This window comes from Hemicordylus capensis, chromosome 1 (genome assembly GCF_027244095.1).
Source record: "Hemicordylus capensis ecotype Gifberg chromosome 1, rHemCap1.1.pri, whole genome shotgun sequence".
NCBI classification, from domain to species: Eukaryota; Metazoa; Chordata; class Lepidosauria; order Squamata; family Cordylidae; genus Hemicordylus; species Hemicordylus capensis.
In genome coordinates, this window is record NC_069657.1 from 29,617,152 (window position 1) to 29,634,467 (window position 17,316).

The window sequence follows — 17,316 nt, forward strand, 5'->3', positions numbered from 1 at the left end:
TTTCTTTATATTTGTAAGGGAATGGAAATTGCACACTAGAAATAGACAAAAGCTCAAAAAACCAAACAACATTAAAATTAACTGGATATTATGTAAATATGTAGGATATCCTGTAACAACTTATTCACATTTCTCGTTCCATCCATCCATAATGGGTGGGATCCAGAGATCCCTTAAGACTAACAAAAAAGATCAGTCTAACAACCCAGTCCCAAGAGGTAACTTTTCTCTTCCAATTGGGCTCAGGAGAATGTTTGAAAGTCACCTCAGCTGCCAGAATGAGTACTGTAGAAATAAATCAATTTAGCACTCATGGATAGACATTGGTGATGACAAACTGGTAGATTCAACTTTAGAACAATTCCAAGGAAGAGCCCGTTCAATTTTTTTAACATAAAACCAAAAAGTGACAGGAAATGTGTGTACATTGGCAAAGTATTTTTTTTTTTAAACTGTCCCTGAGAATGGGATGTGCCTTACTGGTGTCTGCCACTTTATTCTCCTTTTCTAAAGGGAAACACATGTCTCACAGCTCTGCAGTAAACAACAAACAACCCTAAAAGTTTAAGGTAACATCAGAAATGGGTGGGTGGGGAAGCTGCACTATCCAACAGAAGATAGCCAACCACATCCAAAGCGTATAATGAATGCCCCAGGGCAGTGTTTCTCCTGGACCAGTGCTGGTCTGTGAGGAGTTGAGTGCCGATCCATGAGGAATTAATCCCCCCACAAAACTATTTCAAGCCAGTGGGTGACACCGGCTGCTGGGAGCTCTCCAGAGCTCATTTCTAGGCAGGCAGCCCTCGCTGCTGGGATAGCGTTCATTTCAAGGAAGCTAAATGAGTGTTATCCCAGCAGCAAGGGCTGCTTGCCTAGAAATTAGCTCTGGAGAGCTCCCAGCGGTGTTGCCTCCCACCCGGGCTTGAAATTGTTTTGGGTGGTGCGTGGGGGCAGGGCAACCACTTTACTTCTAGCCCAGGAAACTGCGCACAAAGACTGTACAGGTCCATGACTCCAAAAACGTTGAGAAACACTGCCCTAGGGCAGGGTTTCACAACCTGTGGTACTCTAGATTTTGCTGAACTACAACTCTCATCATCCCTAGCTAGAATTTATTGTGGCTGGTGATTATGGGAGTTGTAGTTCAACATCTGGAGTACCACAGGTTGGGAACTCCTGTCCTAGGTCAGGGGTAGGCAATGTTGACTCTCCAACTGTTGTTGAACTCCCACCATACTCGATCATAATTTATGCTGAACAGCCAAGGTTGCCTACCCCTGACCTAAGTGGGGATACCTATATTTCCAAAAAAATGGTGGTTTCAATTCTGAAAACCAAAACCACCACCACCACCACTAGGCAACAGTTAGCGCTACCTTGAGGAGACATCTGAATCCAAACACAGCCAACATTTCTGAATTTATAGTGCTAAAATATTGTCTCCAATGAATGTCATATAATGAGATGCTAAGGGTAGAAGTTATAACTCTAGCTTCTTTGCAGTATATGAGGGGCCGAACTCTCCAAGATTACACCCACCACAGAATTAAGTATGCTTGCATCTACTACCAGTTACCAACAAACATTTTGTTGGATCAAGACCCAAGAACATAAACACCCAATTAAAATATATTACCAGAGACCACCATAAAGGCAGCATCCCGACTATGAAAGCAAGACATTCCAGTTGTGTGAGGTATCAACCTTCATTCCTCCTTTCCTCTAACACCTCATGCTCCTCCAAAACCTGCTCCTAGGGGTTGGTGTTAATCGAGATGCGGAGGGAAGGGAAAGATCAGCAAAAAGCATCCCTACCCCTTTGTGCAAGTGCAACATCTTTCATTTGCCAAGGTCTTAGTTTGGAGGTTGTCCTAAGTGTTTGGTAGACACCACTGTTCTCTCTAACAGGGATTCCAAAAGGATGTTGACTACAACTCCTAGAATCCGCAGCCAAAGGCTACTGCAGCTGGGAATGTTGCGAGTTGTAGTGAACAACTTCTGGGTATCCTGTTAGAGGGAACAATAGTAGTCACAACAGGGTTTTCCTTCTGTAGTCCTTGGTGGTGTCCAAGAACATGCTCCAAGTGTCAAGGGGCTGTACATGCAGCATGGGGGAAGGGCTGCAGCTAGAGCAATCTCCCTTTCCCTTGCTTTTCATTCACATAAAATGATCTCTGGATCCCACCCATTACAGATGGAAAGAGAAATGTGACTAATTTGTTACAGGACTTCCTACACATTTACAGATTTTCCAGTAGATTTAAAATTAAAATAAGAAGAGATAGGTGGCTAATACATATCCTTAATATAGATACCAACAAAAGAATTCAAGGCTTACTATGCATAAGTTGTAATATTGTTTGGTATCCCAATTTTATCAACAGAAGTGAAGCTATAATAATAATGCTGTATTTACTATTCTATTCTCTCAATTGACAAATAGTTTAAATTGCTCAGATTCATTTACATTATAGAATGTTTGACTGATTGATTAAGTGCCGTCAACTCTGTGTCAATTCTTAGCAACCACATAGATAGATTCTGTCCAGGATGACCTTACTTCAACTTGGCCTTTATGGTCTCTCAGTGGTGCATTCATTGCTGCCATAATCGAGTCCTTGCTGCTGGTCATCCTCTTCCTCCAGCTTTTCCCAGCATTATGGACTTCTCAAGTGAGCTGGAACTTCACATAATGGGTCCAAAGTATGATAGTTTGAGCCAGGTCATTTGGGCCTCAAGTGAAAATTCTGGATTGATTTGTTCTATGGTCCATGTGTTTGCTTTCCTGGCTGTCCATGGTATCCTCAAAAGTCTTCTCCAGCACTAAAGTTCATGAGCATTAATATTTTTCCTATCCTGCTTCTTTGAAGTCCAGCTTTCGCATCCATAGAATGTCATGGGAAAAACCACTGTACGGATGATTCTAATCTTTGTAGGTATACACACTTCATGGCATTAAATTATCATTTCCAAGGCCTTCATTGTGACCCTACCAAGTGCTAGTCTGTGGCGTATTTCTTGACTGCTGGATTTCTTTACTATTGATGGTTGATCCTGAAAAGCAGAAGCTACCCACCACTTTAATTTATTCATTATCAATTCTGAGGGTGGTTGCTGTACCTATTGTCATTAGTTAAGTCTTTGCATTTATTTATTTATTTATTTATTTACTTACTTACTTACTTACCTACCTACCTACCTACCTACCTACCTACCTATCAAATTTGTACACCGCCAATTTTTTCATCTGTGTGCAGAATGAATTTTGTTCTGGACAGCAGTATCAAGGCAGTGTGTGCATACATGCATTTGGAGTGGGGCCTTTCTGATTCAATCTGAGCAGGATCTAAAATTAACTGAGTGGACATCAAAAAACCTCTGTGCACATGCATATGTGCACGCCTCAGAGGGAACGTCTCAGTTGGAAGCCTACTCTCTACCTAAGAGGTTAAGGCCTGAGAACATAGCGAACAGAATATAGCGGACAGGGATAGCAAACAGGATGTTGGGAGTTTTGCAGCAGTTTAGCGGGAAGTGTGCGGGGGAGCCTGGAACAAGCTCCTGTGATCACAAGGAGCCCAGTTCGAGAAGAGAACGTAAGTACAAATTCCTCCGTCATATTCTCGAGAAAGGCTGTTTGGACAGTTAGATAACTGACCATTACAGCTGAGACCTATCCTTCTAATAAACTATGTGTAAACTGCCAACAAAACCAGTATGAAGGTAGAAAGTCAACAGGGGAGGGGTCACTTATGAGTGTATTGCACAGAGTGCCACATGTATGACTATTTGCCCCATGGGCAGAAGTCATGGATGTATGCTTGGTGCAATGAGCTCCTAGAAAACAGGGAACAAATTCATTCCCTTGAGACCAAGGTGGCGGATCTGGAGAGGCTCAGAGAGACAGAGAGGCATGCAGACAAGCCCTTCAGGGAATGACTGTGCCCTAGAACCAACCAGAGAGATGGCGACCTTGGACTTAATCCTGAGTGGCACCTAGGACCTGGTGCGTGATATCAGTGCCATTGACCCTTTAGGGAACAGCAACCAAAGTGCAATCAAATTCAGCATTCATGTGGGGAGAGAATCACCAAGGAAGTCCAACACAGACATTTTGAATTTCAGAAGAGGAAACTTCTCCAAAATGAGGAGTATGGTGAAAAGAAAGCTGAAAGGGAGAACCAGAAGAGTCACTTCGCTCCAGAATGCATAGAGTTTACTCAAAACCACAATACTACAAGCCCAGTTAGACTGTATACTCAAAAGGAGGAAAGGTACCACTAAGTCCAAGAGGATGCCAGCATGGCTAACAGGTACTGTCGAGGGAGCCATAAAAGGGAAGAGGACTTCCTTCCGTAATTAGAAAGCCTGTCCAAATGAAAAGAACAGAAAAGAACACAAATTCTGGCAAAACAAATGCAAGGTGACAATAAGGAAGGTGAAGAGAGTGTTTGAGGAACATTTAGCCATGTTTCAAGGGGAATTAACAAAAACTTCTTTAAATACATCAATTGCAGGAAACCTGCCAGGGAGGTGGTTGGAACATTAAACAATGAGGGAGTGAAAGGGATTATTAAGGAGGTTGCAGAGAAGCTAAATGAGTTCTTTGCATCTGTCTTTATGGCAGAGGATATTGGGCATACACCTGTTCCTGAACCAGGCTTTTCAGGGATGGAGGCTAAAGAAATGAGCCAGATAGAAGTGACAAGAGATTATGTTCTAAACTGTCTGGAAAAATTAAAAACTAACAAATCGCCAGGGCTGCATGGCATCCATCCAAGAATCCTCAAAGAACTCAAATGTGAAATTACTGACCTCCTTGCTAAAATACATAACTTATATCCCTGCAATCAGGCTCTGCACTGGAGGACTGGAAAGTAGCCATTGATTTTCAAAGAGGGATCCAGGGGTGATCCGGGAAATTACAGGCCTGTTAGCTTAACGTCCGTTCCAGGCAATTGATAGAAAGCATCCTCAAGGATAAAATTGTCAAGCACATAAGAACAGGACTTGCTGGGAGAAAACCAGCATGGCTTCTGCAAAGGGAAATCTTTCCTCACAAACCTTTTGGAGTTCTTTGAGAATGTCAAAAAGTGTGTGGATACAGGTGATCCAGCTGACATAGTATACTTGGACTTCCAAAAGGCTTTCGACAAAGTTCCTTATCAAAGACTCCTGAGGAAACTTAGCAGTCATGGGATAAGGGGACAAGTACATGTGTGGATTTCTAACTGGTTGAAAGACAGGAAACTGAGGGTAGGTATAAATAGATTGTGAAGAAACGGATTGTGAAGAGCTTCAAAAGTATCTCTTCAAACTGGGTGAGTGGACGACAAATTGGCAAATGTGGTTTAGTGTTGGCAAGTGAAAAGTGATGCACACTGGGACAAAAAAACCCAACCAAGTATACGCTGCTAGGTTCTGAGCTGTCGATGACTGATCAAGAGAGGGATCTTGGGGTCGTGGTGGACAGCTAGTTGAAAGTGTCCACTCAATGTGCCGCAGCCATGAAAAAGGCCAGTTCCATGCTAGGGATCAGTAGGAAGGGGACTGAAAATAAAACTGCTAATATAATAATGCCCTTATACAAAACTATAGTGCTGCCACACCTGGAGTACTGCGTACAATTCTGGTCACCACATCTAAAAACGGGCATTATTGAACTGGAAGAGGTGCAGAAGAGGGCAACTAAGATTATCAGGGGCCTAGAGCACCTTTTTTATGAGGCAAGGCTACAATACCTGGGGCTATTTAGTTTAGAAAAAATATGACTGCGGGGAGACATGATAGAGATCATGCATGATTTTATAGGAGTGGAGAAAGTGGATAGAGAGAAATTATTTTCCCTCTCACATAACACTAGAACCAGGGATGAACCAACGAAATTGAATGCCAGGAAATCTAGGACCAGCAAACGGAAGCACTTTTTTACACAATGCATAATCAACTTGTGGAATTCTCTGCCACAAATGTGGTGACAGATAACAACCTGTATGGCTTTAAGAGGGGTTTGGATAACTTCATGGAGGAGAGATCTATAATCTGCTACTAGCTGGTGGGCTATAGGCCACCTCTAGCCTCAAAGACAGGATGCCTCTGAGTCCCAGTTGCAGGGGAGTAACAGCAGGAGAGAGGGCATGCCCTCAACTCCTGCCTGTAGGCTTCCAGCAGCATCTGGTGGGCCACTGTGTAAAACAGGATGCTGCACTAGATGAGCCATGGATCAAATCCAGCAGGGCTGTTCTTATGTTCTTAACACTGTACATCACCCCAAACTTTCATCTCTGGGCAGTTAACAATAACATACAAGTTAAAATATACATAAAACTTAAAAACAATTTTAACAATTTAAAATGTCAAAACAAATGAAAACCTAAATATTTTAAAAGCCGAAAAAGCTTAAGTGAAGAGCACTGTTCCCTCTAAGGCGTGCACACGTGTTTGCACTCACAAGTTTTTTTTAATGTCCACTCAGTTAATTTTAGATTCCACTCAGGTGGAATCGGGAATGCCCCACTCTGAATGCATGTGTGCATACCCTGCCTTGATATTGTCTTGACATGCAACCCATCTTCCCCTTCACCAGCCTTGTAGCCGCCGCCACTGTGTCCCATCTTCTCCCTGCTAGCCTCACCATGTGCCAAAGGCGCCTTCACAATGGCTCACTTGCTGAGCAGGGCTAGCTGGTTCCTTCCTCCTCCTCGTCACTGCTACAATCTATCCCCTCAACTTACAAGTAGTAGTTGGGGTGGTCCAAGCTGAGGAATCAGTGCAGAAGATGAAAGGGCTAACCCTCTTCCCCCCATGCCATAGCTAATTCAGATCAAGCCTCACGGCTGCTTTTTTTGGTAACCATCAACTTGTATTATTTGTAATAAATGATCAACTATTACAACGACTTAATAGTTAATTGTACTTAACTATTTTGTTATTTTCCTTTTAATCTGTTGTGTAACAAATTTGCTAGTTTCATTGATAAGTTTCAATAATTTTATTGAACTTTATTTCTGTTTTAGCTAGTTACTTTGACATAATAGCTATATTATACATAATTCTATTATTATTACCATTTTAATACAAATATAATATAATATGCTTGATTAATAAGCATAAATGGTCATTTTTGATCAGTACACTATGTGTGACACCCCTCCCCCGAGCGTTGGAATCAAATCTAGCCCCCACAGCTGTATAAATTTGACACCCCTGCTCCAGTGTTCTAATTTTTTTCATCTGTGCGTGGAATGAATTTTGTTCTGGGTGGCAGTATCAAAGCAGCGTGTGTGCACGTACATTAAGAATGGAGACTTCCTGATTAAACCCGAGTCGGATTTAAAATTAACTGAGTGGACATCAAAACACGTGTGAGCGCATGCACGCCTTAGAGGGAACACTGCCCTGTTGTAAAGTGTCTTTGTGTGTACGATAGTGTTCCCTCTAACAGGGATTCCCAGATGTTGTTGACTACAACTCCCAGAATCCCCAGCTGCAATGGCTTTTGCTTGGCATTATGGTAGTTGATCCCATAATGCCATTGCAAAATCCAACTCCCATAATGCCAAGCAAAAGCCATTGCAGCTGGGGATTCTGGGAGTTGTAGTCAACATCTGGGAATCCCTATTAGAGGGAACACTGGTAGGATACTTGGAGTAATTTAATATCCTCTTCATGCTTACAAAGCAAAACAAAAAACAAAAAAAACAACCCAACAACAAATATTTATATACTGCTTTTCAACAAGTTGCCAAAGCAGTTTACATAGAGAAATAATAAATAAATGAGATAAGATGGAAGGAAAAGTTAGCGAAGTTTTATAAGAAACGAGACTGACCATTTTTTTCTAAAGCAAATCCATGGTACACAGAAGAATATTTCTCCCCCAGGAACTCTCCTAACTAGCCTTTTTAGTTAAGATTTGGAACATTAAATTATTTTTGCAAAACATTCACTGAAAAATCTCAAAACAATTGTTCCGACAGCATAAAAACCTACAATGTACCCTTCACATGTACTTGCTCCAACGCTCATCAAGACTGACCTAATATCACCAAAATACAATTATGGCAACGTTCATATAGGGCACTCTTTGCAGATCAAGCACTGACTTTTCATTTAAAAAAAAAAATAATAGTGGTAGAACCATCAAGCATTTATCTGGCACATACAACTGAAATGCACAGCTGGATTCCACAAGAGACACACTTTTAAGTAAAAATTGGGGAGAACACCACTTCTTTCATTTTGATCTAATTAACAACATACCTTCAGTATCGAAAAATAAATACAACCTTGTTTATAAATATGCCGAATGCTTATAAACACACCACAACCAACACGACGTTTACAGAAAAACACAGCAAGAGAATTTTCAGGGGCTCCACAGGAAGTCTGTGACATAAAGTCCGGAGGAAGGGGGGGGGGGGCGAAACCAAAAGGGAGAGGAAGACCGGCCAAAGCCTCTCAACCGTTTCCAGTATGGAGCGTATGGGGAAAGGAAAACCTTTTCAGAAGGGCGCACCTCCCACACTGCAGGTGTCCTCATCGGAGAGAAGGCCTCCCATAACGCCAGCCGTTTTAAATACTATATAAAAGTACGATAGAGAGGTGGAGTGGGACGAGCCGGTAGCCGGCTCCCAACAGAGATGGCGCCGACCCTTCCCCGGTGGGCAGTCGCCACCATCCGGCCGATAACGGCCAAGGAAGCCCGCGTGCGGCTGTGTTTGCGCGTCTCCCGAGGCCAAGGAGACCCCCACCCCCACCCCGCATCACCACCCCCGGAATAAACAAGCCCTCAACCGAGTCACGTGACGAGCGACCCAACCCGCCACTCGAGCAGCAGGCGGGGGGGGGGCCCTTCCGCACTCCAGCCGCCGCCGCCACTTGTTCCTTCCAGCGCCGAGGTCAGGCAGGCGCCGCCCCCTCTCCCGGAGTTCCATGTTAAGGGCCAGGGGCAGCTGAGGAGGGAGAAAAGATGAGGAGCGCCGCCGCCCGGGCGCCAGCTACCCCCCAGCCACACACACACACAGCCACGCGTGGGAGGAAAAGGACCTGGTTGAGCAAGGCTCACCAAAGCAAGAGAGAAAAGGGGGCGACGCGGAGGGCTGAGCTGGGCCCAGAAAGTGACGGGAAAGCAGCCGGGGAGGCAAGCAAGCAGGTCGCCCCTAACGGGCCTCGGCCCCGAGGGAAGCTCACCCAGGGGGGCCTCCAAAGGCTCCCGCGAAGCCGCTCGGGCACGCCCGAGACCCCCACCCCCAATCTCTCCGGCCAGGCCTCAACTTACAACGGCATCGTCTCTCCGGCTCTGGTTAAACGCCGCCACCTCTTCCCCGGGTCACTCTTCTTCGCGCTCCTGGAAAGCAGGCGCCGTGAGCATGATACGGGCCAGGCGCGGGGCCTCTGGGGGAGTGGGGGAGGGAGAGCCGCCCGCTAGGCCTGGTGGTGGTGGTTGCTGTTGCTCCCGCCGCTTCTTCTTCCTCTTTCCCTCCGGCCTCCTAACATGGCGCCCAGGCGCTACCACAGCAACGTTCTGGAGCGGGGGAAGGAGAGGGAGGGAGCAGAGGCGTGGAGGGCCAGTGGACGCGCTGACGCAACGAAGCCACGCCCCCCGACTGCCGCGTCCAGTCGCGCGAGGGTTTCTTGCGCGTGCGTGCTAGGCTTCCGCCGTCTCGCGGTGGGTCTGGGAAATGTAGTCTGGGAGCAGTGGGAAGGAGTTTGAAGTTTTGAACGGTAACGGTTGCGGCGGAGGATGCGCTTGCGCAGGAGGACAGGAAAGGGGCTGGTGTTGGCTTGTGCCGCTAGAAGTCGATATTTTTTGAGACGGTCCCTTTTTGGCTGTTTTCCTGTGGGGATGGGGAGGGGGGCAAAGAAGGAATCCGTCTGTTTCTTTCGCAAGTCTGCATACTGTCCAAAACTCACGCGGTGCGCAATAAAAGGACACAGATTAAAAACCAAAAAGTTAAAACATTGGAGCAATTTAAAACAATGGCGTATTCTATAGATCTAATTAAAAAGTGGGGTAAATAAATGCGTCCTTGACAGCCCTTTTAAAAGCCGTCAGAGATGAGGAGGCTCTTTATTTCAGCAGGGAGGCGCACATTGCAGGCAGCAATAGAGAAGGCCCGTCCCTGAGTAGCCAGCACCAGAGTCGCTGGTGGCAACGAACTGCAGATGGACCTCCTCACCCAGATGATATCAGTAGGCGGCGGGGCGCATTATGGGTGGAGGTGTTCTCTTAAATACCCTGGGCCTAATCTGTTTTTAGATCTTTATAGGTTATAACCATGATCTACACAGACTGAGCCACCTATTTAGTATGATAGCTTAAGTCACTACGCTTCACATTTAAAAGCTACAATTAAAAAATGATGGGTATCGCAGCTTCTGATGGCATCGATTCTTCTCAGCAGCAGCCCTATTGGTCTCTAGGGACAGAGATAGCAAGGGAATTCCCTCTCTGGGGATGCTTCCTCTACTCTGCTTCCCCCTCAGGCTTCATTCTCCTGATGCAGACAAAAGGTTAGAGCGCCGGACTAGGACCGGGGAGACCCGAGTTCAAATCCCCATTCAGCCATGAGACTTGCTGGGTGACTCTGGGCCAGTCACTTCTCTCTCAGCCTAACCTACTTCACAGGGTTGTTGTGAGGAGAAACCTAAGTATGTAGTACACCACTCTGGGTTCCTTGGAGGAAGAGTGGGATATAAATGTAAATAAATAAAATAAATAAAAAAGCTAGGCATGTACGCCTTATCTATTTCTCCGATGGGTTTCCTAAATAAACGGCGTAGAACTTTAACTCCTGTCTCTAGACTATATCAGTTAAAAGTGCTCTTCTTACTTGTGCACTTCTGCTGCAAGTGGGGTAGATAAATGATCTCTCCTCCAAATCTAACAAAATTTGCCTCAGACAAAATAAAGGAGGAAAGATATATCTGCATATGAGCGTAAGTGGCTGCTTTATATAGTGTTGGATCAGTGATCCCTTTAGCTCAATACTGTCCACATTGACTGGCTGGGTTTTGGGACTGGGGTCTTTCCAAGCCTGACTGCAGAGTGATAGCTGTAATTGAGTGAAAAGTTTCAAAGAACACAGGCCCCCATCTCCTGAGGGCCCTCCAGCTCCATCCTTCCCTATTTAATTCATTATCTCCCTCACTCTGGGGGAGCCACCAGAGAAAAGGATGAACAAGGGCCCCCTCTCCCCTAGCTACACCGCTGCCCCACTGGATATGCCAGATATATTATTTTATTTTGTTATAGAATTTTTATATACTGCTTTTCAACAAAAGATATGTCCAAACAGTTTACTTATTTCAGGAATGATTAAAAGGAGATGGTTCCTTATCCCAAAAAGGTGCACAATTGTAAATTAATAAAAAGATTCCAAACACCAGCAAGCAGCCACTGGAAAGAATACCATGGTGACAGGGACACATCAAACCTAAGAACTTCTGCATTCAAAGTATGTGCTTATCACAGACTGTGGTAATTTGTGTGCTTACCACTAATACTTTTCCTCTGTTATTAATCTCTTTAGCCGGATGAAACCTCCAGATTCAGAGGCAGTATACATTGTGGTAAGAAACAGGGATGGTCTTTGGCATCCAGCTCCAGCAAGAATGTATCTGGCTGGCTACTATTAGAAATGCAGTGCTGGTGGACCTCTGGGCTTATCCAGCAGTCCAGATTTCATGATCTTGGGCCCCTCAAAGGCTCCTGTCTGACCACAGCAGCTAAAGCCGTTGATTCCTGCACTCAAAATATCCTTAAAGCTAAGCATAAACAAGGATCCTGTGGTGTTATATATTGAGCAACTATCTAATCTCCCTCCCTCCCTATCTGGTCGGTTGGATGTGTGCCTTATTGAAATAATTGTTACATGCACAAATCTCAAGTCTCTCCCCCTCCCCCCTCTCACACACATACATTTACCTAGGAACATAGGAAGCTGCCATATACCGAGTCAGACCATTGGTCTATCTAGCTCAGTATTGTCAACACAGACTGGCAGCAGCTTCTCAAAGGTGTAAACAGGCAGGAATCTTTCTCAGCCCTGTCTTGGAGATGCCAGACATGGAACTTGGAACCTTCTGCTCTTCCCAGAGGGGCTCCATCCCCTGAGGGGAATATCTTACAGTGCTCACACATGTAGTCTCCCCTTCAAATGCAACCAGGGCAGACCCTGCTTAGCTATGGGGCCAAGTCATGCTTGCTACCACAAGACCAGCTCTGTTTCCTTCATTTCAGGAAAATACTCAGATAAGTGATGGGGAGAAAGGGATGCTTACTTAACCCTTCTTGTTTGCATGGCTTATTTTTCTAAATCACCTCTCCACCAGATTCCAAACATTTTGATGTGTCATTACGGTTATGCCCCTAGTTCCATGGCAGTTTGTTTTCCAGAAATGTGTGAACACTTTTGCAATCTATGAACCTGTCCTGAGTCACTCATAACTCGGGTTTGTATGCTACCCATTTTTCTGCTTATTTGTGGTAACCAAAGAAAAACTTGGAAGTTCATTCTCCTGTTATCGGGGTCTGCTGGACACGTGTCTACAATGGTCCGTGCCCATGCTTTGCTTAGTGTGGGGAAAATTAGTGTCAAATGGGTGCAGACCGTGAACAGCAAGAAAATCAAGTCCTGTGGAATTGTGGCCATGGTGTGGATGCACTGGAAGGGGAAAGAAAGAGAATGGAGATGTGACTTTGAATACAAGGAATTGTTTTGAGGGATAATGAGGGGACAGGAAATGAAAAAGTGGTTGATTAGACACGTTACCATTGCTATACTAGGAAGGGGGATAGAAGCTTAAAGGTGAAAGAAAAAAGTGTTGGTCATAGCTACCTGGATCTAGCTGGGGAAATCTCTCTCTCCAGGAAGCTCAAGCATAAAGTGAGGTCATTGGGGAACACCCCAGACATAGAATACACCCAGAGACTCATGGCAAGTGTGACAAACGCAGGAGGCAGAAACCAGGCTGACAAAAGCAGTTGCAGGTGGCAGAAGCAAAAGCAATATCCCAGCAAAAGCAAAAAGGCAAATGCCTTGGTTCAAATGCAAGGGCACGCCAGGCAGAGTGTAAGCTGGCAAAAGGGCTAGGTGGCAACAGCGTGATTGCAGTTGCAGGGGGTGTGGGGGAAGCCACAACAAAAGAGCTAGGTGGCAAAAGCATGATTCCATGTTTGAAGGGAGCTTTTATAGACAAAAACATGAGCTGAAGCATTGACTGGAGGCTAGAGAAGACTGCTAGATCAGCTCCTTCAGGAATTGCCTGACTTCAGGAGTTCCTATTGCTGATAAGGTGTGAATATTGGATAGTAATTAGGTTATCTCAGGTGGCTGGCTCCCTGTATACTTCTATAAACAAAGGAAGTTTCCTGAAAAGAGTGATTCCCTTGGGCAATCACTGGAATAGATTTCTGGAAGGGCACATCGAGCATTCTGGCATATACTTGCTTAACTTTGATATCAGGAGGGAGAAAATGAGATAAGGTCTTTGCAACCTTGAGCTTATCAAAATTGGAAGAGGGCTTACATTCCTTTCTCCTTTGTGTCTTTTCAACTCTAATTGGGTCTGTCCTGCATCTCTAATGCAATCAGAGAGTGGCAGTTTGCAAATGAACCTGTAAAGCACTTTTGGGGGAAATGCCTTGCCAGAGCGACCTTTTGCCTGAAATGCAGCCAGTGCAATAGGCTAAGGGGAAAACATGGCTGAAAGACGAAGTTTTAGAAACATTGAAGTATCCCCAGAATGGCATAGTGAATGTGGTTAGTAACACTACTGACTTCGGACTGGAGGGACTTTCTCCCTAAAGAATGCACAGCGTTACAGTTTTGTTACTAGTATCAGACAAACCAAATGGATGCAACCGGCTAACAACTAATGACCTGTCCAGTTGCTTTCATATACCATATTTACCCAAATCAAAGACGACTCTATATTTAAGACCCCCTTTTAAAATACAGGTTAAAGTATTTTAAAATACAGGTTAAAGTATTCAACTTTTTAAAATTCTCTGCTTTAATTTTATGGTTGTTTTTAAACTGTTGATTTGTTTTAACTTTTATATGTGTTTTAATTGTTTTATGTTAACCGCCCAGAGATGAAAGTTTGGGCGGTATAGAAGGTTTTTAAATAAATAAACAAAATAAAATAAAATAAATAAAGTTATACCTGTATTTACCCAAAAGGAAGAAGGACTTTGAATTTAAGGTGACCCCAATTTCTAACATCAAGAAACTTGGCCGGGGGTGGGGTGGGGAGCTAATTTTAGATTCAGGTAAATACGATGGATGTGGATTCTCCTAGTCCAAGGCTTTTCAGCCATATGTGTGTGAGGGGAGCAGGAGGGTGAGTACCACTGTTGGGAATACTACAGCCTCCAAGGATGGCTGCTATTCACAGGAGCGGGGAGCTTCCTGCAGTGAGAGAGTCTTTTCCACAGTTGCTGCTTCCTCCTGATCCCTCCTATGCTCTGCCCCCTTGTCCACTCCTTGCACATGCCTCATTTGAAATGCTGGGCTGCCACACAGCCACCCCTTTCTGCCACTGCATCACTGCTCTAGCCATCTCTGCTTCTGGCAGAGCCAGGCAAAGCAGTGCCATGCAGTCCCATGGCAGTGGGGCAAGTACATGGAGTACTGTGTACAATTCTGGTCACCACATTAAAAAAGGACATGGTAGAACTGGAAAAGGTGCAGAAGAGGGCAACCGAGATGATCAGGGGCCTAGAGCACTTTTCCTTTCCCAAGGCTACAACACCTGCGGCTTTTTAGTTTAGAAAAAAGACTACTGTGGGGAGGCATGATAGAGGTCTATAAAATCATGCATGGTGTGGAGAAAGTGGATAGAGAGATCATCCCATGAAATTGATTGCTGGGAAATTTAGGACCAGCAAACGGAAGTATTTCTTCACACAACGCATAATCAACTTGTGGAATTCTCTGCCACAAGATGTGGTGAGAGCCAACAACCTGGATGGCTTTAAGACGGGCTTGGATAACTTCATGCAGGAGAGGTCTATCAATGGCTACTAGCTGGAGGGCCACCTCCAGCCTCAAAGGTACCTCTGAGTAGCAGTGGCAGGGGAGTAACAGCAGGAGAGAGGGCATGCCCTCAACTCCTGCTGTAGGCCTCCAGGGGCATCTGGTGGGCCACTGTGTGAAACAGGATGCTGGACTAGATGGGCCTTGGGCCCTGGACCCAATCCAGCAGGGCTGTTCTTATGTACCTCCTGCCATTCTATGAAGTACCACTAACAGTAATTGTTGAAAAGCACTGTTCTAGAGCACATTGCAAGACATATGCATATCTGGCTACTCCCAGGGAACATTGATCTCAATACTATTGAAAGTTTAATAGACTTTGGTCCTCATTCAAAAACCCTTTTGTGCATGCTCATGGGCTTGCATGCCCAGCATGGCTTTTACATTCATTCCTCAGCAGCAATCCCTAACCCACATTGAGTTGTTGTTCAAACTTGGAATTTAAACAGCAGCTTCAAAATGCAGTGCTGGAGGTTGCAGTTCAGGGAAGAAAGCAAAAAGTCCCCATTAAGTTTATGTTCTCCCTGCATGCGATCAGCTGTGTCCAAGCACTCTGGGGATGAAGTAATGTTGTAATGAATACAAATTCCAGACATTGTGAAGTAGCGTGAAATGTTTTATTCCAACACCTTAACACTATTTTTCAATAATAATTTATTACAAAGTGTAATATGGTATAGCTGTGAATAACACAATAAGGTTCTATGTTTCTTATTCAAATTCAGGATTATTCTTGAAGAGATATTCTGCCTGTTGAGAAAAGGGGGAAAAACAATGGCAATTTTTACATTCCATAAAGTTGTCTGTTTTGCATTTCTTCAGATTAACTGAAAAGGATTGCATTCAAACTGTGGGATGCCTCTGATGTAGCTGTGGTGCTAGACATTGACTTGAATTCCATAGCTATGACAGTATCTTCTACCTGGCAATCCATCCTGCTGTAGTGCCTGTTACCCCCTGAGTCTCAGGGACGACATCCTTTTGAGTGGTGCAGACAGTTGTAAAATGGACGGGAATTGTTCCCTCCCCCCATGTACACTGTTGCAGCCTTAGTATAGATCATAACACTGCGGCATTAATGCTAGTCACGATGTTGCCCAGTATTACTAACAGAGCTTTACAAATTATATTCCTAGAAAGGAATCTTGTATTATTCCCAACAACCTCCATTACTATCTTCTGTTCAAATTGTTCAGTTGACAGAAGAGGTGTGGGGAGGATTCAGAATCATTAGCTTTTGTAACAAGTGCTTTACAGTAACCCTTGCAGTTAGCTATGTGCCCAGGACAAGAAATAATTATTTCCAGGAACAGGCCACAAGAGCTGCTCAGGACCTCCTGCAACACTCAAAATGAAGAGGAATGGGCTGTTAATTTGTTTATAGTCATCTAAAAGTTTGTGCTGAGGTCTATTGGGTCTGCAGCCTGATTTTTCATAGTTGCACAATGGAAACCAGTTTCAAGGACTTCAGTTTCAAAGAATTGTGCTGATGGCTGCCTACAATAACTGTTGGGGAAACTTATTGCTGAAAAGGTAATTGGGATAAACACAGAATGCTATAAGAATCTTTGTCAGTTTTTCTACAACAGAGTAATGTGGCTAGGGTTCACATCAGAGAGAGAGAGAGAGAGAGATTTCCTTACCAGAAAGTCCACAGGATCATCTGGCCTAACCATGCAGCATTGATTCAGCCCTTCCATAAGAGTTGGCATGACATGCTTCATTAAATAGTTTCTCAAAGGAATGGACTGAGCTTCCAGAAGCTCTTGTTCCTGCCGCTTCACTTCCTCTAAACGGGTATTCTAAAGAAATGTAGAGGGGGAAAATCTATGTTATTTTTTAAATATAGCATATACTTATATAGCAGACAAGGAGGCTGTTTTCACAAGCAACCTAACCCAGGCTAGGGCAGCCCAGCCTCAGTTAGGCTGCTTGTGTGGAGTGCGAGATTGAAGCCAATCCTGGCACTGCCACCCTGCCTAACCTGTTTTTTCACCCCAGCCTTTAGCCAGGGTTAAGGGTGCAAGCACACCCTTAACCCCGGCACTGGGGTTGTGTGTATGCTCGGGTTGCACACAGGCTGAGCATACACAGGCACCCGACTCCCAGGACAATTCCCCAATGCACAGCGCTCATCGCACAGTGCATCATGGGATACCTGGAGGCTGGGACTCATTTTCCTGGCCTCCAGTGATCCATGTTGCCAGGAGCAGCACAGATTGTGCGGGTGCACAGCAGTGAAGCAATAGCAATAGCACTTACATTTATATAC

The 17,316-nt window shown here is 44.7% G+C and overlaps 2 protein-coding genes across 4 annotated transcripts in view; both read right to left on the reverse strand.

Annotated features, from left to right (window-relative positions):
• PAPOLA (poly(A) polymerase alpha) overlaps positions 1-9,604 on the reverse strand; it is an 89,668-nt gene extending 80,064 nt beyond the window's left edge. Inside the window, exon 1 of one of the 2 annotated variants that reach the window (XM_053257142.1) lies at positions 9,281-9,604. In XM_053257142.1, coding sequence (XP_053113117.1) covers positions 9,281-9,288 — 8 coding nt within the window. In that variant the 5' untranslated portion in view covers positions 9,289-9,604. The remainder of the gene's footprint in view (positions 1-9,280) is intronic. The other variant, XM_053257139.1, reaches the window with a different exon arrangement.
• Positions 9,605-15,639: 6,035 nt separating this feature from the next.
• The window catches only part of AK7 (adenylate kinase 7), a 62,377-nt gene continuing 60,700 nt past the window's right edge, over positions 15,640-17,316 (reverse strand). For both annotated transcript variants that reach the window (XM_053284570.1, XM_053284569.1), the window contains 2 exons: positions 16,688-16,846; positions 15,640-15,794 (listed from right to left, as the gene is read on the reverse strand). In XM_053284570.1, coding sequence (XP_053140545.1) covers positions 15,756-15,794; positions 16,688-16,846 — 198 coding nt within the window. In that variant the 3' untranslated portion in view covers positions 15,640-15,755. The remainder of the gene's footprint in view (positions 15,795-16,687; positions 16,847-17,316) is intronic.